At 32.5% G+C, this 24,863-nt stretch overlaps 1 protein-coding gene across 4 annotated transcripts in view; it reads right to left on the reverse strand.

Annotated features, from left to right (window-relative positions):
- The window catches only part of PSPC1 (paraspeckle component 1), a 52,509-nt gene that overhangs the window by 14,779 nt on the left and 12,867 nt on the right, over positions 1-24,863 (reverse strand). For 2 of the 4 annotated variants that reach the window (XR_004255603.1, XR_004255602.1), the window contains exons 7-8: positions 11,216-11,273; positions 8,865-9,043 (exon numbers count right to left, since the gene is read on the reverse strand). The exons of 1 other annotated variant lie outside the window; for it this stretch is intronic. Coding sequence is in view for 1 of the 3 variants with exons in the window: in XM_032219450.1 (XP_032075341.1) it covers positions 5,610-5,795; positions 8,865-9,043; positions 11,216-11,273 (423 nt within the window). In the remaining 2 variants the exon portion in view is untranslated. Of the gene's footprint in view, positions 1-4,325; positions 5,796-8,864; positions 9,044-11,215; positions 11,274-24,863 lie in introns of those variants that run through there. One more of the 4 variants, XM_032219450.1, reaches the window with a different exon arrangement.

A 24,863-nucleotide genomic window follows, 5' to 3' on the forward strand; every position in this document is an offset into this window, starting at 1 on the left:
GCCAATCACTCGTTCAGCTCACAATGTCAGACTTGGGTGACAAACCAGTCAGTCAATTCCTGCTGCAATCAATAGCTGAATACTCACTTGATGGAGTGGGAAAGAAGAGACCCTGTACTTGGGGAAAACACTAGGAAGAAAAAACTATATTTATTTATTAGAGATGTCATATCTCTAGAAATCAAGCGCCAAACTACAGGTAGTCCTCAACCTACAACCACAGTTGAGCCCAACATTTGTTGCTAAGCAGGACAGTTGTTAAATGGGTTTAGCCCATTTTACGACTTTTCCTGCCACAGTTTAGTGAATCACTGCAGTTGTTAAGTTAGTAACATAGTAGTTAAGTAGTAGTTGGGGCTTCTCCATTGACTTCGCTTGTCAGAAGGTCACAAAAACTGATCACATGACCACAGGACACTGCAACCGTCATAAATACCAATCAGTTGCCAAGTGTCTGAATTTGAAGGAGCGAGGAGATGCTGCAAAGATCGAAAGAATGAAAAACGATGAATCACTTTTTTCAGGGCCATTTTAAATTTAAATGTTCACTAAATGATCTGCTGCAAGTCGAGGACTACCTGTAGTCCAATGTAATACATACACACACACAGATACATATGATTTTACTTTTCATGAATACTGGCTCTGTACCCTAGATATTTGATTTTAAAAAAATCATTTAAATTTGAGCAACCTCTTTCTGACAAAAAATATCTTCCAAGTTATTTTTATGAATACGATAGCATAATATTTTAAACTTCAGATAGTAAAAAAAAATACTCTTCAGTTTTTAAAACTATCAGTTCATACAGTATTCTATAAAACTGTTGTGATTACATTGATAAACATGAATTATCCAAGCCAAAAAATAAGACTCGAGTCAGAGATATTCAAATATTAATTATAGTTTTTAAATGTTCCAACTTCTTATTGCATCATCCAGCGTCCACCTATGCTTGGGAATATTTTTGGACATGCTTTCCATAAAGCACTTTTATTAATGAACTCAAGTTTTTGTTTTTGTCTTTCTCTTACATTTTATGAATTTTTCTAATAGGTGGCTATGGATGTTTTGTACCAACATGAGCATTTTCATACCATATAGATATGCATATGCTCATTTTTCTCGATTATATTTAATCCGTACCATTGCCAGAATCACACTGAAAAATATGTAAACTAATAATTAAATCAATCATTATACCAGAATCAGAAATCATATTATGAATGCCTACCTGCAGTCAAATTCTGATATTTAAACAATTTAATTTCTGATTGGAGTTATGAGAATTTTAATCTAACACATGTGGACAATGCCAAGCTCGGAAAGATCAGTTTATTATAAAAGAACTGAACTTATATAAGTACTGGTTTTATAAACCGTTGTAAAATAAAAAAATATTACATGATAAATACATCTAAAAAATAAGTATAATAAATACTGACAATTTGCTTGACTGAAAAGTAAATCATGTTTCATTCAATAGAACCCATTCCAAAAACAAGTGATTCTGTGGTATCATAGCATGATGATGGTAGCAGAAAGAAGGAACTTTCACTGAAGCTAAAGCACAACAGTCAAAAATCATGATGTGAATGTGTCAATTCCATTAGAATATAGCCTACATTTATTCCTGGAATTAAAAAGAATATATTACTTTGCAAAGAAATAAAAGTACAACAGAGTTGGAAGGGACCTTGGAGGTCTTCTAATCCCCCTGCTCAAGCAGGAAACTCTATACCATTTCAGACAAATGTTTGTCCACTCTCTTCTTAAAAACTACTCAGAAACCTGTCCAAGGGGATCAGGTACAAGGTCCTCCTTCTCCAGGTACCTCTATCGCCACAGAGAAATCTGTCCTGGAGGACGACAATGCAGAGGAACAGGAATTTTCAGAGGATGAGAATCCTCCTCCTGAAAAAACTGCTTTTACTGGCTTATTCCACCCTTCCATATTCAAGTCAATATTGCATAAGGCTAAAGCTTCTACCCAATTGGGTATCACTACCCAAGGGTCCACTAGCCCCTCTGTATCTCAAGATCCGAAAGAAGGGCTTTTTGATGATACCACCCCGGCACAGGAACTAGTTCTGGCGCCGGACATGTTTATCAATGTGATTCAGCGCCAGTGGGCGCAACCGGGCTCCCTGTGTTCTTCCGGCTGACCGAAAGTGTTGGAGCCACAACTTCTGGAGGCAAGTCGTTCCACTAATTAATTGGCACTGTCAAAAAATTTATCTTGTTCTAGGTTGCTTCTCTCCTTGATTAGTTTCTATCCATGGCTTCTTGTCCTGCTTTCAAGTGATTTGGTTCTCCCCCTCTTCCTTCTAGCAGCACCTCAAATATTGGAACACTGCTAGCATGTCATCCCTAGTCCTTTTTTTTCTTTAGACTGGACCTACCCAACCACATTTTGGCCTCCAGTCCCCTAATCATCTTTGTTGTTTTTCTCTGAACTCTCTCTAGAGTCTCGACATCTTTTTTATACACTCACGACCAAAACTGGATGCAATATTTCAAGTGTGGTTTTAACAAAGCACTATAAAGTGATATTAAGACTTCCCGACAAAATAAATCTGGAATTGGCTAAAAAAAGTCAGATTACTTGTTTCATTTTTTTCTGGTCTAACAAACCATTCCCCAAAGAAATGTTGGTTTATTGTTATATGAAAACATACACTGATAATCCAATTAAAATCTAAAATGAATATGCATGACTGAGGCTTAAAAAGAAGTTAAGTTTCTGTTGACAGTGTTTATTTTAAAAATGTTTTTGCTAATCAATTCCAAATTTCAGTATTAAAATTAGTACGCAAGGTAACAGACAGATTAACAGATGTTTTAGAAATCTGGAATTTAAAAAAGTTGAGAAAGAAAATGGTCTAGAGTGAATTAACACATTCAGAAGAGTCAATAGTATATCAATGTATTTAAACAAACGTTTCATTTTAAAAATTCTTTGCACATCACAAAATTAAGGTGCAATATAGTTATAATTTAAATACATTTCATTTTAAAGATAATAGATGCATGAAAACAATTATAAAAACTGGTGCTTCTCAAAAGTATTAATACTGCAAACCCTTAAAGCAACTAAATATTTTCCTGGGAATGAGTAATTTCCATGCATTCTTGGAAAACATGTTTCCTTGAAAGGTGTTGTGTGCAGAAGAATTCAATAAAACTAGCAGAAATCATCCAGTAAATTAAAGTTTCATTTATCTTTTCAATAATCTAAACTCTTGTACATAACCCATTCTGTCATTGGGATTTTTACTAGCTTAAGTTCCAGTTCCGCAGTAATATCACATTATCCCTATTCATGGTGCAAATTTAATTTCGTTGTATGAGGTGCAATGACAATAAAATAAACCTAAACTTTAATGTTAGAATGTTATAAAAAAGGATTTAAAAATATGCAGGAAAGTGGGGAAGCCGTTAGGAAGTTGTAAATAGTAACCAAGTAGTGTCATGTTTAACACTTAACAAGGACAACTGGAATGTTGGAGCTGTCATATGAAGTGGCTTGGTCAAGTGACATCACATCATTAAACAAAGATTACCATCATGTTTCAACCCTCCGATTCGATTAAAATGTTTGAACTTATTGTTTATTTAGATATTGTGACTTAAATATAGTTGAATGCATGCTCTCTTTATTATTTAAGAGTGACATAATGGAAGTACTGAAAATTAGACCCATATACATATATTTTAAAAGATATGATACTGTAATTCTTAAAATGTAAATCTAGGAAGTATTTCTTTTAAACAAATAGCACCGGTATAAATTCCAAGAACTGATAATCTAATTATAGTTTCTGCAGTCAATAGAACAAGAAAAACTGAAGTATTCAGTCTCAATATAAAGATACTCATTCACCTTTTCATGGATAAAAATATGACCGTGTGGGTCTCCTTTGCGAAACCAAGGATACAAATACTGCAATTACATATTTGCATGGTAATATCTGACGCAAGTAGATAAGCTGTATTATTTGTGTAATGAAATCATAACACCTGTAATCAATTGCTCCACACACTCCCCTTATATGCTAGGCAAATCTTTTAGCTTCATATAAATATGAGATCAGAGAAAGCTCCCATCTTGTTTCTTAAAAATAATCTTATCAAATTTGCACTGGCAATAAATATGTTTAACCATATACTTTAGTCCACTCATGCAACATGAAATAGCAGTAGCACTTAAAACTTACATACTGCTTCATATTGCTTTACATCACTCTCTAGGTGGTTTACAGAATCAGCATATTGCCCCCAACAATCTGTGTCCTCATTTTACTGAACTCAAAAGGATGGAAGGCTGAGTCAATCTTGAGCTGGTCAGAATTCAAACTCATGGCAGTGAGTTAGCCTGCAATATTGCATTCTAAACACTGAGTCACCACGGCTCCATGCTATGCTTATGCAGTAACAGCTATTTCCCATGTATCTCTAATATACTTGATTTGCCTATATAGCGGTCAAAATAAAACAAAATAAATATCCAAGATGAAATGCTTTCATGATAGTATAATTAGAATAGTATATATTAAAACATTGTTTTTATACATTTAATATGCATTATATAACTGAAGTTCTGGGATAGTTTTCTATTTATATTTTTATTTCCAGTTGACATAGGCTATTGTGAAAAAATAGAAAAGATTTATATATTTAAATGAAGGCCAGAACTGAAATTATTTTGTCTACCACAATTATTAAGTGCTAGTAGTTGCTAATGTTTCCAGAATTTGTTAAAGCATTTCCTTTAATATTAGATAGGAATCTAGCATATTTTTTAAAAAATGAAAATCTGTTTGGGGGGAAAAGAACACTTTGAATATATTTTATAAATCCACTACCGAGGAAGCACAGCTGCAAATAGCATTAATGATACATTAAATGATCTGAAATTTATTTCCTTCAAAATTATTTCTGTTCATAATCTAGTTAAGATCAAAGGTGAGTATTCACTACTTGTAGGTTTTCAAGGCTCAAAATGTTTATTTGAACTTAAACACAGGATTACATTATCATAACAATCCCATTCCAAAGAGATTTATACATGTTGTTGAAAAATAACATTTGATTAAAAAAACACAAATCTATATTGGCTTACCAACAGTTTCATATTTTCTAAAGCTGCATTAACCTCAACTTTTTCTATGTATTGCAAGCTGCATTTATATTGTCATACAATTACAATGGATAAAGCAGACACCGCCCCTCCCCCCAAAAAAGATAGGCATTGTCAAAGAAAAATAATTATGGATACTTACAATTAAATTTAAAGATAGTATTCATAGCAGTGTTTCAAAATCATTTAAACTGTTATTTTATTGTAAGCATGTAACTCACAAATATCACAGCATGGTCACATTATATTTTGTGGTGGTCACAAACAACTGATGTACAAAATGAAGTGCATTATTTCTACACTATCTAAGTCTATGACTAAATATAAAAAAAGTCTATATAGTTTACAAAAAAAGGTTAATGTCTATATTAACAGTAAAACCATTCAAAAGTAACAGTTGAAATTATATAGAGTTATAACACCAGATAATCATTCATTCAATTTCACAAGAGTACAAAAGTGAATGTTTCAATATCTGCGACGCTTGTTAGGTCCTTCAAAGCTGCCCCCAGGATTTCCTCTACCAAAGCCACTGGGTCCACTATTGACGGCACCTACACCACCCATAGCTGGTTGAGGAGTTTCAGAGCCTGGTCTATTAACCATAGGTGAACCCATTTGTGGTGGGCCTCCTTGAGGAAATCTCTCAGAATGCTACATTAAGTCCATTTAGAACAAAACCCCAATTTGAATTACAATAAATAAGGGAAATATGATGTTTTCAGGAAGTTCAGCAGATAGTCCAGCAGAATCAGGATGACACATAGAAGGAAGAAAGGAGCAATTAATTTAGTCATTACCTTTAAAAGTTTAATGTAAACTAAAAAGTCAAATAATATTGTGACAACCAGCTCATTTAGTTAAAGGAATAGATAGGCAAAGTGTAACCATTCTAAGAGGTCAAATTCTAATGAATGGGTATTTTATATTCTGACTCTTCTGTACAAAATCTAAGTATGCATGAATATTAAGTATGTATAAAGTATATCAAAATATGTATAAAGAAATGAAATTAAAAGTACATTTTAGAACTTACTTAAACTTAATTTTTAAGAGAGCTAATGCAACAGGAATCTAGGTTCAACATTGTTACAAGTGTGCCATAAATAGACATAGATAAATAGATAGATAGATATAGAGATTGATTTCATGTAATACACATGAACATTTACAGCCAAATTTATATTTAATGTCTTTAAAATATAAATTGTAACCTAACAGATTAAGTTTGTCCTAATTCAAAATTATAGAAAATTTATCATTTTCTCTTTTGAAACTAGAGAAATGAGATTTCATAATCTTGAAAAATTGCTAATTCATTACACTGATAAGCATTGTTTAAAGTTATATAAATTAATATGAAAAATGCCTCACTAAGAGAAAATTTTAATTAAGGTCCCTGAATGACTTAATAGCCTATCTGGCCAACTCCAACTTTATGATCCAATTGGGATTAAAAATGTGAATCCAAAACCACCAGCAGCAGTTTTTTTCAGAGAACAGCAAACTCTGGTTCTTGAAATGAATGTAACGCAGAAACTAAGTCACTGATATGAATACTGCTATATTGTTAATGCTAAAAATTATAAAACCAGTAGTAATTATCTCATTTTCTGGGTCAATTGCTGTGTAGATAACTGGCATAATTTTGCATCCTTTTCCATGAGCCCATTCCACTCCCTGCAAATCTGCTCTGATAAATTGCAGTATTACCCGAGTAGAGAAGAACATACTAAGCGAGAAACCTTATAAGAAAAGTTCTCTGATGCGAGATTGGGTATCGTTGTTATCCAATTTATTACAAAAACAGCAGATACATGTTTAAGGAGAATTAAGCAAATTTAAACGTTTAGCTATGTCTACTTTTTCCTTTATTAATATAAGAACTCTATAAATAAATATTTTATTATATATGCAATAATATCGGTAATAATCCAAATATACTAGGCTGAAGTGATTTTGAAAAACAAATTCAGCTCTTCTGAAAATGGTGTAGATCATGTAACTTTTAAGATGGTTTCCAGTTCTTTTACTGACAAAGATTAGTGTGCCTTCTTAACCATTATTTTCTCTTTATTAGTTACATCATAATGCTGTTCATTATTTTCCTCCATTAAAAAGTAGAGAAATGGACTCATCACGTGTTTCAATAATATGGACAGGACATGCTGAACCTAGAAACTAGGTATATCAAATCACTTTATGAAACGATTTCCTCAGCAAATGACATACAATAATTAAGTTCATTACTCTTTTAAAAAACAGCACAATGTTCTTATGGAAAATTATCTATATACACATACATATACATACTCCCATAACATATGCAATACATACATAAGAAGACTGCAGATATAACTACTCTGTTTCCCCGAAAATAAGACAGGGTCTTATTTTCTTTTGACCCTCGAATAAATGTGTGGCCTTATTTTCAGGGAAGTCTTATTATTTTGGAGGTGCAGGAGGCCATTTAACCTCGGTCCGCAGTCCACAGATCAGCTGAATCAGAATGACAGAAGTTCTGTCTCTGTTTCTATTATAACACTAGTTCCAGCCCTAATGTCACTGGGCCTATCACTATTTTTGCAGCCACCACTATGAGAAGGGGTGCGGTAGCTAGGGTTTGCAAGAGCAGCCTTGAGGCCATTCTGCGTGGAAGGCAGGTGCATGTGGGGTGCAGGGAGCATGTTCCCTCCAGGAAATGATGGGGACCAGATGTGCATGCGTTTAAATATTTTAGAGGGCTTATTTTCAGGGGAGGGCTTATTTTAACGTATGCACTCAAAAGCCCAATTTGGCTTATTATCCAGGGAGGTCTTATTTTCAGGGAAACAATGAGGTTTTTTATTCTTGTTTTACTACGACAATTTAGTGTCGAAAACACTGAATACATTTTACTTCATCAAGTTCACTTCTTTGGAACTCCAAACATAGCAAGAAATGTTATAATAATAGAACCAAGAAGTTTTAATATTTAAATGCTGTATAAATATTAGCTAATATCCTTGCCTTGTCCTTAACAACTGAATCAGATCTAGCTTTTAGGAGAAATTCTTCATTAAAAAGTCAGGTTTTACAAAAAGCTTTGTGGTTATAAACTTACTCTGATAAAAATCTGTTAATGAATTAAATTTGCTTTAAAAAAATATTCAAAGATAGCTTCACACTATGAATCATTTCAATACACCAAAAATAAAACATGTTTATTAGTAATCCATGTCAACAGTATAAAATAAAAACTAAATCTTAAATGTCTTTTTCATAGACTCTTTGAGACATAATCATTTGGGGGGAGGAATCACATTGAACTGCATGTGCTCATGCTCCTTTAAATATGATAACTTGCAATAGCCCAAAAACTTATAAAAATGTTTTTGTTCATTACTTTTATTTATATTAAAAGAAGTAAACAACATGTTATGTAATGTTAGTAACAGGAGTGATATTGATGGCATATTTAGCAACTAATTTAATTTTTGTCCCAAAGGTCTTTTTTCAAGAAGCAACTCTCTGAAGACATTTTGCTTCTCACCCAAGAAGCTTCATCAGCTCTGAAGTCCAATTCCTCTTGAAAAAGCACCTTTGGGACAACTATGACCTGGAAGACTGAGAATCTCCATATACATTTAATTTTTTTTTTTTAATAACATCACCGTGTGAAGTTATCCTTGTTAGATAAATTTGCTATGTTGTAGAAAAAAATAAATGTTTATGATACATTACCACAGCTCCATTATCTGGCATCATTGGGGTTCCAATGTTTGTAGCTCCTTCTGGCCCCAACGAAGGACCTGGACCCATTGCTGAGCCAGGCATTGTCCCTCTGTTGTTCATATTCATACTCATCATTGGAGGTGGAGGAGGAGGACCTTGGTTTCCAGCAGGTGCTGGGCTAAAGGCATCTATGTAAAACAGTCTACACTTAGAGCTGTCCTAACTGCATTTTAAAGAATTACAAATTATAATAGTAGAAACATTTGAAAAAAAATGTTGTTATTCTTTGAGACTGTACATTTACTTTAATTTTTTGGCATTAAGCAATTACTATTGAACAATACCATTCCAAATAAAGTGTAACGTTTTCAATTTCAAGTACTTTTCCATAAGCTAATTCCTATTAATTCTTGAAGATAATGGCATTAACTTTCAAAATGACACCAATTCTTTTGTGTTTTTCCCCAGAATATCATTTGCTTACCATATTGTATAAGGCTAATTAAACTACAATTTTATTTCTATGACTGTGAATGTAGAAAATCTTTTGAGTATTACCAAGTGGAAAATGCAAGAAACTACTTATTTGTAAAAAATCATATATGGAGATTAAAAAAATATTTTGTATAGTTTGCAATAATAGTAGAATGCTTGACTAGAATAACATTTTTTTAATTATGCAAGATGAATATAAAATCTCTTTTGAGTCTAACTGAACTTGATTATCATAAGGACTATAATATTATTTTCTTGAAAACAATACTGAAGTGATTTGCCTTTGGGGGGTCCCTTCCCCAATTTCTCTATCTAGTCTTGTGATTTTCTGGTGGCCTCCCATCCAAATGCTAGGTTTTACTAAATGCACTCAATTAGAGGCTTCTTTATAAAATGTTACCACATGCATATTGACAAACAAAAAATACCTAGGAACATTGTGATCAGATTATAATTCTAATGAAATAAATCAGTCATAGCACAGATAAAGAAACAGTGGTTTTTAATTATCTTGGTTTTAATTCTAGGTAGGCAATGATGGTGTCAAGTTTTGTAATGCCCAACATCTACAATAAGATAGCTTTCTCTCAATGCCACCTTCCTGTGCTTCTTTACTTAATACAGATATCATCACAGCAGCCTAAGAGCTAATCTACAAAGCTCCCTTGTTATTTTACTCATGATTTAAATACTGCTAAATATAATTAATATTTTAAGTTATTTTTTCAACAGGGGATGAGTAGTTGTTACACTTTATTCTTGTTACAGTAGAGCTAAATGAAAGCACAAAGGAAAAGGGGCAGGATTAACCAATTAAAGAGACAAAGTCCCTCTGAAAGTACTTTCTGAACTTTAGACTAATTCAAAACAGATGGAAACTGAGAACTGGAACTTGCTTTTAGATCATACATTTGCCACAGAGGCTTATACCCAAAGTAACAGTTCCCCAGAAAATGAAAACTCAGATTGTACATGGTTTTAAAATTTATGAAGACGTTTCCCCCTCCTTTTCCCCATATTAGTTATTTATAAAGGCATCCAAACCAGTTTTAGCTCAAAATCTGAAATCAAAATGTAATAAATCTGAATAATAAACAATCTAAATGTTATTAGAGATGCCTGGACATCATACTTCTTGAGGAAGCTACCAAAATAAAACAAAGGCTAATCTTAATCACTTATACATAAATATTATTATACAAGATGGCCCAAAATGCCACACAGTGAGTAATACCAAAATAATCAGTATTAGACATACAAAATAGCTGTTGTTAAAGAAATGCGGAGAATTCTAGTATGAGATGAGTGTTCTACTCACTCACTTTAAACTAACATAGAGGTCAATACCTCAACTTTGGCATACTGTATAAATATTCATTAGTGTGGTTTTGTAGAAACTTTACATGATACTTGGCTACTATTACATAAATATACATGGTTATAATAAAATAAGAATTCTGAAAGACAAAGACCTGATTATTTAAATGCTTAATTATAGTTTGCTCCCATCATTCCCATGAACACAAACCTCCAATTAAAAACTACATATTCAAGACCCTGCTATAAGTTCTCAAGAAGTAAATTAAATCAAACTTTTACTTGTATTGCAATGTATTTTAATTTTACATTTACAACTTTAGAAAGATTTACAACAAACAGGAATTAATGCTTTTCAGTTGATACTGATAGTTTTTCCTATGACCTTCAATTTTGTAAAATCAAAAAGTATGTTGGAAAGAAAAAAATTAATCCAATATATAACAATTAAAATTTTGGCCAAGATTATCTGCCAAGGTCCACAGAAGTAATATGTACAGTCTCAAAGAAATTTTCAAGAACAAGAGCCTTTTGCTTCAGATCCCTACCTCCCATGTTTAATGCTCCACGAGGACCCATATCACCCATTCTCATTTCCTGTTCTCTCTGAAAGTAAACATAATTTGCATCGTCAACCTACCACTTATTATTTTAACATTCTCATTTCTTGGCCAACCATTTTATGAAATAACACTTATAATTCCATGAAATACCATTAAGTCCATTAATAAAAAATTGTACTTTTATTCTTTTTCAAAATTGTGGTCTTTAATATAGAAGACACAAAACAATACCAAGATAACCACCCAGAGATCAGCCTCAAGTACAGTAACTGGCTCTAAGGAAGAATCAAAATAGACGGCAGTATTTACAGCTGGTTGTATTTGTGCCATATTTAATACTTTTCTGAAATTTAATTATGGAAAAATAATATAAAATATTCTGTAGTATTATAATACCGGTAATAATCACACTGGTCTTAGAATTTAAAAATGTGAATTATTCTCTATGTAATATAAAATACATATATTAATTTTCAATTATGCTTTAACAGCAAATGCCTGGCAATATATAGTCATCAAACTGTAGTCTGTACTATATGACAGCATAGACAGACAGTAAATATTCAGCAAAACTGGAAGGTCAGGCTTTTTTCTTTTTAAATAATTTATTTGTAGACAGGTGGAGTAACTATAGGCAAATGAATTACTGGATTTGTTTTTAAGATTACCACATGGGCATGAAATAAATATTTCCAATTGGGCTCAGTTCGATTCTGTAAATGGATAAAAAATGCAACTATTAAGGTATCCCTTAAAATAAAAAATAAACATTAGCAAGTATTTATCTAACACACTTAGTAAGATGCATAGTACTACCAAAATTCATAATTTTTTATTAAAGAAAGAGAACATTGCCATCCTAGATTAAGTAAAAAAGCTGAGAGGATATGTATTATTGATGATGGAACGCATGTGAAGCTTCAGATAATTTCACTGATTGATAACCTGAAGAAATTAGAACAGAATTAAAGAAAAACTACAATCCGTAAAGCTCCAGGTATTTACTTATTTGGCATTATTTTCTCCCCATAATATAGCTAAAACCAGCTATATAATGTATACATAATGTATATAATGTATACAGTAAAAAAGTAAGAGGCAAGATATTCTACAATTCTGAAATGTTCTAATGTAAAATAAATATATCTATAATTTACATACTGGCAACCAAAATATTAAAATTACCATAGAATTAAGATGGGTAATAATAATATCATTATTTACAATTAAATTTAAAAGAATTCATGAGATCGAGGGCAAATGTTGCACTAAAACACACTGCATAAACTCCACTATAAGAACAAGAATTATTAAATATCAAGAGAAGAACTACTTCTTTTTAAAAATATTTTTTTTTGCTTTAAATACCGCATGTTTGTTATACACATTAAATACTACAATATGAATAGAACATGCATTTCAGTTGTGCATCCACTAAAATAATAAATAGTGATTCACATAACTAAAAGTCCCACAGGTTCCTGCTGGACTCTGCTCATAAAAATATCATAATCAGAAATTAGCAAAAACAGAAATACAATTATCATGCTGTCAAATATACCAATATTATAAGATTTTGTAAGCCCTTTCAATTAATACTTAGTAAAATATATATTAAGAATCATAGGTAAAAGTAAATTTTTCTGTTAAAAAGGAAAACCATACTAATTTCTCAGGCCAATAGAGCTACATATAAGCATTAGATTACAAATATCAACTAGAAATATGAGTAAAAAAATTAAGTAAATGACAAAAAAGCTTTTGAATTTTATTTTATCTATGATTTTTTTATCAAACACAATAAATAATATTTTTAAATAAATAGGACCGTCATGAGAAAATTACCTAGCCAAATGTAGAAATACTAGTCACCAACAAAGGCCAAGCAAATGCTTAAACTCATATAAATATTCTAATATTTAAACTCATGTAAAGATTTCAATATAGAAATCTATCTAAATATTATCCTTTTCCAAGGTTACAAAGATATTTTTACTAGAAGGTGTAGTGGTATGTAACATAAAAAATTGATTTAAAATCCATGTTTTCATCTGAACAATTAGCATTCCATTCAGACATCATATACAATCATGCAATGGCAAAAATTTCAAGCTGAAATTTTGCACTATTCAAAATAATGTTAAAAATTGTATCAATTGCAAGTAAAAGTATCATTTACTAAGCATTTAAATGCTTTAGGCATTGTCTCAGTAATTCTACACCTATCCTGTATTGTAAAGCTTATTATATTCAAATTACAGTTGAGAAGCCATGGCTAGCTGGCAACTATTAAGATTTATATTTTATTTTATTTATGCTGTTAGAAATAGTGTTAAGATTCAAAATAAAGACTATCATTTATAGTAAAAAATTTACCAGACTTCACTAAATTGTCTGGTTTATTAATCTAAGATCTTAAGACAAGAAGAAAAATTCAAAGGGGGACTGCACACCAAATAAATAAGGCAGATAAGAATTTATCATTCAAAGTACACAAATCATATCTTGTTTCATTGTATAATAGATATATAAAGAAGTTTGAATTTCTTTTATATAGTTCCAGTGATTTACGACCTTTCTTAAACCAATACTGAAATAATTTTTCCCACTAAAATTTAATTTTAGTATGTAGCTGATGTGGTATCTCATTTTAAATTCCTTTTAAAATATTAATATGAAGATTTTGAGATGACAAAAACTTGCAAAATAATGAAGCACAATATGCTTCCTCTTATTCTCTCCCAAAATGTATGGTATGCATACTTCTACTTAACTATAAACAAAATGTTTATTTCACAAACAATTGAAGGCTTTATTAGTAAACTCCTTGTATTACCTTTGCTTACCTGTACAAATTAAATCTTCAGAAGGCAGCAGTATCCACCATATATTCAATCACTGGATTTGCCCTTATTTTGAAAAATACTAAGCAATTAAATAAACCATGTTGCTGTTTTTCTTACATTGCTTTAGCAGAATCTTTAAAATAAATAAATCATTTAAGTTTGAGGATATATGTATAAATTATAGGTTAACAATATTTCAACAGCATCTTTTAATTTTCTAAACAAAGTACTGAGTTACAGAAAAACAATTAGGAATTTCTTTTATACACACTGAATTTTTGTTATTTGGATGCCATTTCTGTTTACGTTTGTTTATAATATATTCAAAAAATACACACTGATGTTATGTAATTCTCATAATTCAGCAATCCATCTTTGCATTTATGACTTTCACAGATATGCTGAATAATATGAAAACATATGGTGATACAATATTGTGAAATCTAAGAAATATCAAAACCCTATGATGTCATCACTCGGACTACAATACAAGCATTGTAAGCAAGGGTTTTAATCTAACTGCAATAACATATCCATGAGACAGGAAAATATGCATAATAAATTCACAATATAGAAAAGTTCTCAATCATCTACATTTAAAAATATACAGTATAATTTCCTCAAGACTAACACAAAATGTATTACTGTATATTTCATTTAATGGTAGAATGACCACAAGTCTATAAGACCAAAAAAAACAAAAAACCCCTCCATAATTTTCATGAAAAGAAAAATAATTGAAACATTCAGGTAGTTAAATTTTCTTCTTAAATTTATCTGAAACAAAATAAACATTAGTTTTGCTATTAATTTATATGCCAAAATTCTACAATATTGAAAAAAACTGAAGGCATCATTAGCTATAACCTCCTAATACTTTTATTTAATCTATATTCACATACATGGCTGCCATATGCTAAAATGTGACCTAAAAATGAGCAAATAAAGAATGCCTTTGTAAATAGAAACTCAACACAACTCTTATTTTTCTCCATATTGGGGAAAATAACGAAATCAAATAAACACATTAAATAGTGATAGGCATATTTTAGCAAATATGCAAAATTAAAGGACTCCAATTGAAACTACATTGAAAATGGATTTACTTTCAAATATGAAGCTTGTTTGGCTAGAAAACAGCAAACAATGTCATTTTCTTGGTCTTAAAAACTAATTTCTTGCAGATAAATTTGAAGCAAAATTATTGCTGTCAGACAAGAATTGTCAACAGAATACTCCCTCCCCTACATCCTGGGAGAACATTTTGCTATCAGAATAATTTCACTGCTAATTTTTACTAAGTCCTCAAATACTTTTCAACATATTATATGCTAATGCTGATGAAATATTTCTTAATACTTCTTACATTGGATCATTATATTTACAATTTTCATTAAACTACTGTATAGAAAATGAAAGACTAATCAAGTAGATGAATTAATAAAGTTGCTAATGAGATTCAGCAGGAGGCTAAAATTACTGGATTTTATTGTTTCCAATATGATGGGAAAGGAGTTTTAAATAAGAGTTTTTTGGGGGAGGGTATTATTTTAAGAATTAGAAGTACCTAACAATCTACTTCTATTGTTCCTTACATGGTATCTTATAAAGGTTCCGACTAATAAAGTATACTTACAATTGTAAAAGCAAATGTATGCAAGATCTACATTAAATGGAAAGATATTCTAGCTTCAGGAATAAAATCTTGAATGTTACTTAGAAAAATGTCAAATTAATTTTATTAATTGACCATGCTACCTCTGTATTAGACTGGCGCATAGTATGTGTGTATTATATAAAATATACAGTATTGCTTTTTCATCCCTTTTATATTGTGTAACCAATATAAATTATCAAACCAAATAAGCATTCAGTCAATAATGTTCAGATTATACACCACACAAATGAAAAAGTTACAAGACAGAAAGATACTGGTATAACTATAAAACATATAACTGGCAATATGTATTTGGATTAGGATCATCATCATCCTAGTGTTATTCCCACAGGTGCAGAGTCTGCTTTTTGGGCTGCCATATATTTGGATGGCAGCAGAATATAAATGCAATAAATAAAATACATTTATTATTACAATCCCCTGTTATTACAATCCCCATTGAGGGGCAAATCTCCAATGAATGAGGTTTCCTTTTAAATGTAAAACAAACACGATATGGAAGAAATAATTCAAGTTACCAAAATACGTATTTTTGTAAAAAAGAAAAAAGGAAAAAAAAGAAAAGTTTCATCTGTACAAGGTTTTAAAATGTAACAATCAAAAACTCCCTAAATATTGCAACTACATTCAAAATACAAAGTAGGTTACAAAAAAACCATAGTATTACAAAACACAAACTGTTCTCATAATATTAAATCTTATGTCACCAATCTGACACTTCAAAACTTGTAACATGCAGCCCATATCATGTCCAAAGTATGTTACTCCTGGTTTGTATCACATTAACTCAAGCATTTCTTTCCCAGGGATTGTACAGTTAGGGCATGAACCCAGGAGAAGAAAATTATGAGTACTGGTGTGCATGTCTATACCTTCTCAAAACAATGAATAGGTGATCAGGCTTTCATTTTATTCATTCAAATTAATCTCCAATGCTGCAAAGGGTGTGAAAATGATATGTTAGTTATAGAGGTCACTGTTTTTTTTTTCTTTTATTATGCTCTAAGGCAACTTAGTACATTTATTTTCATCTTTATTTCCAACAAAAGTGTAGAACAATCAGGCATCATTTGCTGCCAAATCACAATCAGTGTTCTTTAAAATTGTAAAATTCACAGTGCTGTATATGGCCTGCAAGTTACTAGTAATGTTTTCATAGAAACATTATATTACAATTATCACACATTATAAATAGCTGTTGTGTAAATCCTAAATTAATCTTGGGTCTACATGCACCAATATCTTACAGTGAACTAAAATATGTCTAATGAATAAACTTACATCATAAAGTATGATAACTTGTAAGAACAATTTGTTTCCTAATGTATTACATTTCACAGAAATAAACTTGTAAATTATCACTAAGTATTTCGCACATAACACAATTAACGATAATGTAAATTAGGTTTTGTGTTATGGTTTGTACCATCTATTAATTTCTTTTAATCTTTAGACAGCAGTAATATTTAATTCAAAAATGCTGGTCCTGAAAAAGAATGCCATAATCTAGCATTGCTAAATAGAATAAAAATCTATCTAGCCATAAAGTGCTTTGTAGCGTGGACCACTTTCAAAAATCATAAAAATAAATGTGGACGCCAGTTACAATTAGTTTCATAATGGTATGAATTCATAATTTCATAATGGTAGTACTTTATCATCAGGTTTCTTTTGCCATTTAAACTGCAAGAGGATTAATACCAGGCTTTTCAGATTTTGCTAAACTAAAATTCCCGAAAGCCCAAACCAGGACAAGCCAATAGTGAGGAATAATAAGAGCTACAGTTCAGCAACTCAAACTACACATAGCCTCTCCTAGTTTACATTAATGGGAGCTGTTTTAATTCTATCCACTGGGCTGTCTGCAAACTGCACTTTTGATATTTCTCAATTTCCTTAGCAAGAACACTGCTGCAATGGTCAATTCCTCAGAAAGCTGTCAAGTATAAATTACAGGTAGTAATCTTATGGCTGGTCAATTAATACTGGGCTCAGTTATGGTCGTAGGAGTTGAGGACTTCCTGTAAAAGCACTCAAGAAACCTACAGATCTAAAAGCCTACATACCTGGGCAAGTTGTCAAGATGATCAATCTGTATATTTACGAGCAGTTTGACAAGAGATGCCACAATTTACAGAAACTAGCATTGGTTTCTGCAATTAGTGTCAGACTAGTTCCTTGATAGAAATACTAACTTAAATCAGAGGAATACTTTGTGCATAAATTATCAAGATATTGACAAAGTGTTTGACAAGATCTCTCACAATATTCTCAATAAAGCTGTGAAATAAGGGCGAAGCAATAATATTGTTAGAGTTGAACAGCAACAATACAGTAATGGCTCCACTCAGTTAAGATATTTGAGCAGTCACTCAGAAGATTCAGAGAGAGCAACACAGGCTTGAGCAGTAAACTGAAAGGAATGTGTGGTTGGTAAAATTTCAAATATCTGAATGGTTCTAAAAACAGAGGAGGAATGAACTTATTCTCAATTTTCCCATAACCAAACAAATGGGCTAAAAGTAAGATTTTTCAATTCATTTATTGAACTACAGATTGATGATCAAACTTAAAATAACTTGTAGAACAGGGCTGTCAAACTCCTGGCCCCTGGCCACGCCCATGTGCTGGCCACGCCCAAACCTGATTTAGCGAGGGGGGGGGAGTCCCAATATTTCATGTGATGCCATTGTGATGTGAGTTTGACATCCCTGCTGTAGAAGATCGGAATTACCTCTACTAAAAATAAATCATAACTGTTATCTTACAAAAATATCACACTTCTTACTGATGACTTAATATTTGAATTTAATTTAATTTTTAAATTAAAATAGGAACATAAAACAATTTCTATAAGAATAATTTTTCTTTGCTTTGTCTGAATGAGAAACTTTATAACTATATAACTTTATATTAATAATGAAAAATGACTTTTCTCTATACAGTTTATATGTTTTAAAATAAATAAAATCATACTCTTAATACCGCTTCTGCAATTGTATGTAATAAAAGTATTACTCAAGTCCAGCAGAGAAATATTCATTTGTATGAAATACAAATACCAGCAAATTTTGATCTTTCCAGATGCAGAAATTTCCAGAATGCAGTATTAACTGGCGTCAAGGGAAATGAAGGAAGACATTTTTACAAAAGACACATTTTTAAAACTAAAAAGATTGAGATGCTACAACATTTTATCTCTTTTTTCCAAAGGTTAAAACAATCTGTATGGTAAATAAGAATTATCTACTACTAATATGCTCAATGGACTAAAAAGTATAAATCCAATGAAGAGGCATATATTATTAACTGCAAGCATGCATAAGTATATATACACATTTTTTTAAAAGATTCTGCTTTCCTTTAGAAACTCCTGAAGATATTGCTGTATTCATGCAATTAAAAAACATTATCACAACTATATGTTAAAATAAGTTTCATTCATTTTAATATCATTAGATCAAAATGCATAACCACTCACCATGATCTAACAGATGTTTCTAAAAGATGCAGTACGCAAAAGTACAACCTGACAAAATATCTGATGATAAATACCATATTTTTTGGAGTATAAAACTCACCTTTCACCCTCCCCATAAAAGATGGTGGAAATTTGGTTGCATCTTATACTCTGAGTGTAGCTTTGGGAAAGCTTTTTTTCAGCCCTAATGAGGTGCTAACGATGTTTTACTCATTAGCATCTCATTACGGCTGGGAAAAAAGCTTTGAATATTTTTACTGCAACATACTGTTTGAAATACATTCATTTTGTTGAAAGTTTTGTTGCAACTTGGAGAAGCCAACAAAGAAGACTGCCTTAAGAAGTACTTCTTTTGTCCAGTTTCTATTTTTGGGAGATAATCCTCTCAAGGGCAAGGCAGAGAGTTCCTGTGACTATGTGATTTCTATTCTTTGGGGGATAATCCCTTTAAGGGCAAGGCATGGATTTTTCCTATAGGCTATCTGAATTTTCTCAATGGTTTCCTTCAGGCAAGCGCTGGGCTGGTTTGTTGATTCAGCTTTGTTACATTTTATGAGCTGTTAAGTGCTTTTGGCTGAATGCCCAGACATCTAGTTAAGTTTTCTACGGCTGCTCAGGAAACAAAAAAAATAGCAAAAAGTGTTATTTTATTATACTATTGTGTTTGCTTGCTTGCTTTTCTGGTGCTATGGGAATAAAAATGAATAGCTGGTAAGCAGAATTTTTTCTTCATTTTCCTCCCAAAAACTAAGATGCATTTTATACTCCGGTGCGTCTTATACTCCGAAAAATATGGTAAAACACGGATAAAATCTAACAACTGAAATAACTCATATGCTCCCTCTCTTCGTCCATTAAAAGTTTTACCACAACCACACTACTTTTTATCTGTTATTGCTGAACACCATCCTCCTTTTCCCTTTATCAAGCATACGGTAATTTTATAATATATTGTATACACCCCCTAATCCAAATAACCAAAACATTAATAATCTTCAATTTGATTGGGGCATTCACTAGATGCTTATTTTTTTTCTTAACCAGGCTGGCCTGCGCCTGTTACATTATTAAATTATGACTACCACCATTGTCCTGGTTTAAATTAACTAAGATTTTATCCCATTTATTTCTTCTTACATTTGTATATGTATAGTTAAATATTGTACAACTCTGTAAACGCACTTATCTTTCTAAATATGAAGAACACCATACAATAGATTGCTCCTCCCCCTCACTTTAGTAGGCAGAATCTGAATTTTAGCCACCCAGAACAAGTCATCATCCAGTTCCAATCCTGCCTAGAACTGCTGTGTAATATTTATCTGAGATCTATTGCTAGTCTTTTTCCTTGTTTACATTTGTAAGAAGAAATGATGGCTGGGGAAAGAGCGGAGAACCAGCTTTCAGATCTTTCTCAAAGGATCTTTCTAATATTTGATCTCAGTCCCTGACTAAAGACAGTGATTTTTCTTTGTTAGTTTCCATGGAGATTGTTACTCATCCAGATCATAGTTGTCCCAAAATGTGTTTTTTCAACTGGAAAACAACTGGACTTTTTTTTCTTTGAAGATGTTTCACTTCTCATCCAAAAGCTTCTTCAGTTCTGACTGGATGGTGGAGAATGGATTTATATGTATTGCAAACAACTGGTAATTTTCATTCTTTTAGAGAGCCATTGAGGCCGAATGGAGGTTTAACTGTGTCCTCAGGGTCATTCAAGTAGTGCAATAGTTCTTGGCTGCAGAAAATTTTCTGTCCTATGTCAATTCACCGTTGAACACAGGCACAGACTAGTCTGTATTGTGTCCTTTCAATAGTGAAGGGACAGAGAGAGAAAACATGAAGCAGCCAAGCAGGCTCCATAGTGTCCCAATCGAAAATATGGTTGAGTTTTTCCATGTGTTGTGAGATTAAGGAGTTTTCATTATGTCTTGTGACTGCTAGTTGGTGTTCATTCAGTTGGTGCTCTGCTAGTCTTCTACCTATCTGTCCTACACACTGGCTATTATAGTTTTTACATTGTATGTTGTAGATGTCTCTAATTTTTTTCTTCTTGGATTTCTTGGTCTTTTGGTTTAGTTAAGATGTTTTGGAGGGCTTTAATCAGTTGTGTGCAATAGTGGTCATAATAATCCATTGATAGCTTTTGATGTAAGGTAATGTTAGCCTTTTCTTAGCTTGGTTTGGTTTTGCTATAGTAGAATGAATGGTCAGATGCCTCCTGATAAATCTTCAATATTCGAAGATGTTGCATGGGTGTTCCATTTCCTCTTTTTGTTGTTTTGGGTTGTGTTTGACTGAATAATGTTCTTACACCACATCCCTTATGGAAGGCTGGATTGTTACTTTGGTAATGGACCACTTGGTTAATGTTGGTTGTTTTTCAATAGATTTGTGTTTCTAAATTTGCCATAAATTATTCTGCTGATGAGGATATTCAGGATGGATGGTGTGCTGTTTTATTCATCTCTTGTGAATTATATATATATATGTATGTATGTATGTATGTATGTATGTATGTATGTATGAATGTAGGTCTCTAGTTGTTCGGGTTTTATCCCGCGTAGAATTGGAGATGTCTTGGCGACGTTTCGACGAAGTCTCATTCGTCATCTTCAGGCAGCTTCAGACTACTTCAGTAGTACTCCTGGAAACACCAAACCTGAAGTAGTCTGAAGCTGCCTGAAGATGATGAATGAGACTTCGTCGAAACGTCGCCAAGACATCTCCAATTCTACGCGGGAGAAAACCCGAACAACTAGAGACCTACATACTAACACCCACGAAAACCTCAGAAAAATATATATATATGTATGTATGTATGTATGTATGTATGTATGTATTGTGCTGATAAATAAATAAAGGGAGACTAGTATAGATCTATTTCAAGCTATTTAGTTCTCATCAGCTAGCCATACCCTTACTGGGATTCGAACCTGGGCTGTATATTAGGCAGATGTGTTAAGCACTAAGCCACAAGGTTCTCCTCCTTTATCATATATATATATATATATATATATATATATATATATATATATATATATATATATATATATATATATATATATAAATAAAATTAATTAATTTTTTGGAATGCATAGAAAATTAACAGAATAAAAACAAAAAGAATAAAGTTGCTTTTCAATATCTATTTTCACAAAGTATTGTTTGCAACAAAATATTTATCTTCAAATATGAGCCCTCAGTCATATAATATAGACATGTTGTGATCTTTGCTATGACAACGGCCAAAACAAACATATAGCAAGTAATGAGGGAATGTCTCTGAGTATGTATTATGAACCACTGTAAAAAAAACCTAGTTTATTATGTAATGATTCTACATTAGTAAGAACTAGTGCATGCAAACTAAGTTAAATTAAAAAAGGAAAAAAGTTCATTGGTGTAGTTACTCTAGTAGAATATTTTTATGAGGAATGAAGACACATTAACATTTGACAAATGATGTAAAAAGAATGATTATATTGGCAGTATTTTCCCTGCTCAAGAGATACAAAATCCAGTTACTAATGCATGAAGTTAAGGAACAATAACTTAAAAAAACTTTTCACAATGTTGCCAAACTATGGGATAGCATGAACAATTAAAGAAGTACGAAAAAGCAGTTTTATATTAGAAGAAGTTGCAAATATTCTCAAAACTCTAAACAAAGTAGCTGCAATTTGACACATGACCATACAAAATAGACAAGCTTTAGATTGAGAAATTACAAAACTAAAGATAGTTCATGGAACTGATTTAATTGGCTGGGTAGTTGGAATAAGGATTTCTATAATCATTTATGGAATTCATTTATTTAGCCAGCCCTTTTATACAGCTGCCCGTTATGCAAAAAAGTGAGTCTGCATATAGCTTACAAGCAAAATAACAATTAAGACTATATCACAATATAAAAAACATCAGACGTAAGTAACAAAAATAAAAACAAAGGGAAAAAAACTAAGATACTGGGAGGACAATCATCATTTAGCCTCGTTCACTTTTAAGGTTCACTGTAGAATCCCCAGAGCACATTTTTCAAGGCTTTAGATGGAGCTAACCTCACTTTAGGGAGAATGCTGTTCTAGAGAGTAAGGACTATAGCAGAAACAGCACGACCCTTGGGTCCCATCAGATGGAAATCCTTAAGAGAGAGCACCTAGATCAGTGGTTCCCAAACTTTTTCAGTCCACCGCCCCCTTGGTGCTACAAACTGATCCTCATGCCCCCACCCAGTGGAAGAATTCCATTTTTTTTACTACCGGTTCTGTGAGCGTGGCTTAGTGGGCGTGGCTGGGGGGTTCATGTGATTGGGCAGTTTGCATGATAGAAGGAAAATAGTAACAGTAAAATTCAAAACTGTAACAATTAATTGCCATTTCTGCTCTGAAAATCAGAATACTTACAATATATGTGTGTTCACATCTGGCTTAAGGCTTTGCTAAGTGAATAAATAAATCCTACCAACTCCCTGCCTGCCTTCTCTGTGTAAATAAACCAGGATGTTGCTCTTTACTTTTCAGCAAAGCAAGGATTCTGGAGCTTGATGTCTACAGGGAGATTCTCAGTCATCCAGGTCATGGTTGTCCCAAAGGTGCCTTTTCAAGAGGAAACTGGACTTTCTGGTTTTTCTTTGAAGATGTTTTGCTTCTCATCCAAGAAGTGTCTCAACAGAGCCCCAGGCAGAATTGTGCCCTGTGAGGGGGACACCTCCAGCACTCCTCTGTCACTTTCCTTGCCTCTTAGTGCCCCCCCCCCTTGCCTCTTAGCGCCCCCAGGGGGCAATACCACCCACTTTTGGAACCACTGACCTAGATTATCCCTCTTCTAGATGGGACGGGAAGATGTAATTGGAAAGCGATGGTCCCCCAAATAACCTGGTCCTATGCCATAAAGGTCAAAACAATACCCTGGACGGCACCCAGAAGCAAACTGGCAATCAATGCAGCTCACAGAACATAGGTGTAATGTGTGCCATCCAAGAGGCACATATAATTGTCCGTGCAGCCATATTCTGCACCAACTGAAGCTTCCAGATACCTTTCAAGGGTAGCACTCTGAAACCAAAGACCAGAGGACAATCACCACAGATAAAGTTAACCCAGCAAGTCACATCTGACCAGCAATATGTGAGATCAACTAAAGGATAGCTGAGGTGACACATCAGGGAATTCTGCAGAACATGGCTGATGAAAGATAAAAAGAAAAATCGTACAAGTCTGCCAAATATGTTTTTCCAGCTCTCCTCTCTTCTTCAAACCTCATTCGCTACAATGAAGTTTTGTATTGTACGTTTGTAAGCATCTGTAATTAATAGTTTTTGTAGGTGAAAGAGATTCTTCATGCTATGTCCCTTTTAAACATTTCATTACTGCATAAGAACCAAAATTCAAGTCTCTAACATTGTTTTCATCAATGTTCCCCTCAGAGCATAAACAACTGATATGTTAATTACTTAGATGGTTCAGACTGTAGTTCTAATAGACTCCACCTATTATACCAAAAATAACCATAACCATTTACACAGCTACTGGAGCTGCACAGCTGTGTAGAGTACGGATCTGATCAATTTTCAATGTAATTCCTGGACATTAAGCAGTCACATAGCTAATATTGGTTATACAGTGG

This window comes from Thamnophis elegans, chromosome 6 (assembly GCF_009769535.1).
Source record: "Thamnophis elegans isolate rThaEle1 chromosome 6, rThaEle1.pri, whole genome shotgun sequence".
Taxonomy (NCBI): Eukaryota; Metazoa; Chordata; class Lepidosauria; order Squamata; family Colubridae; genus Thamnophis; species Thamnophis elegans.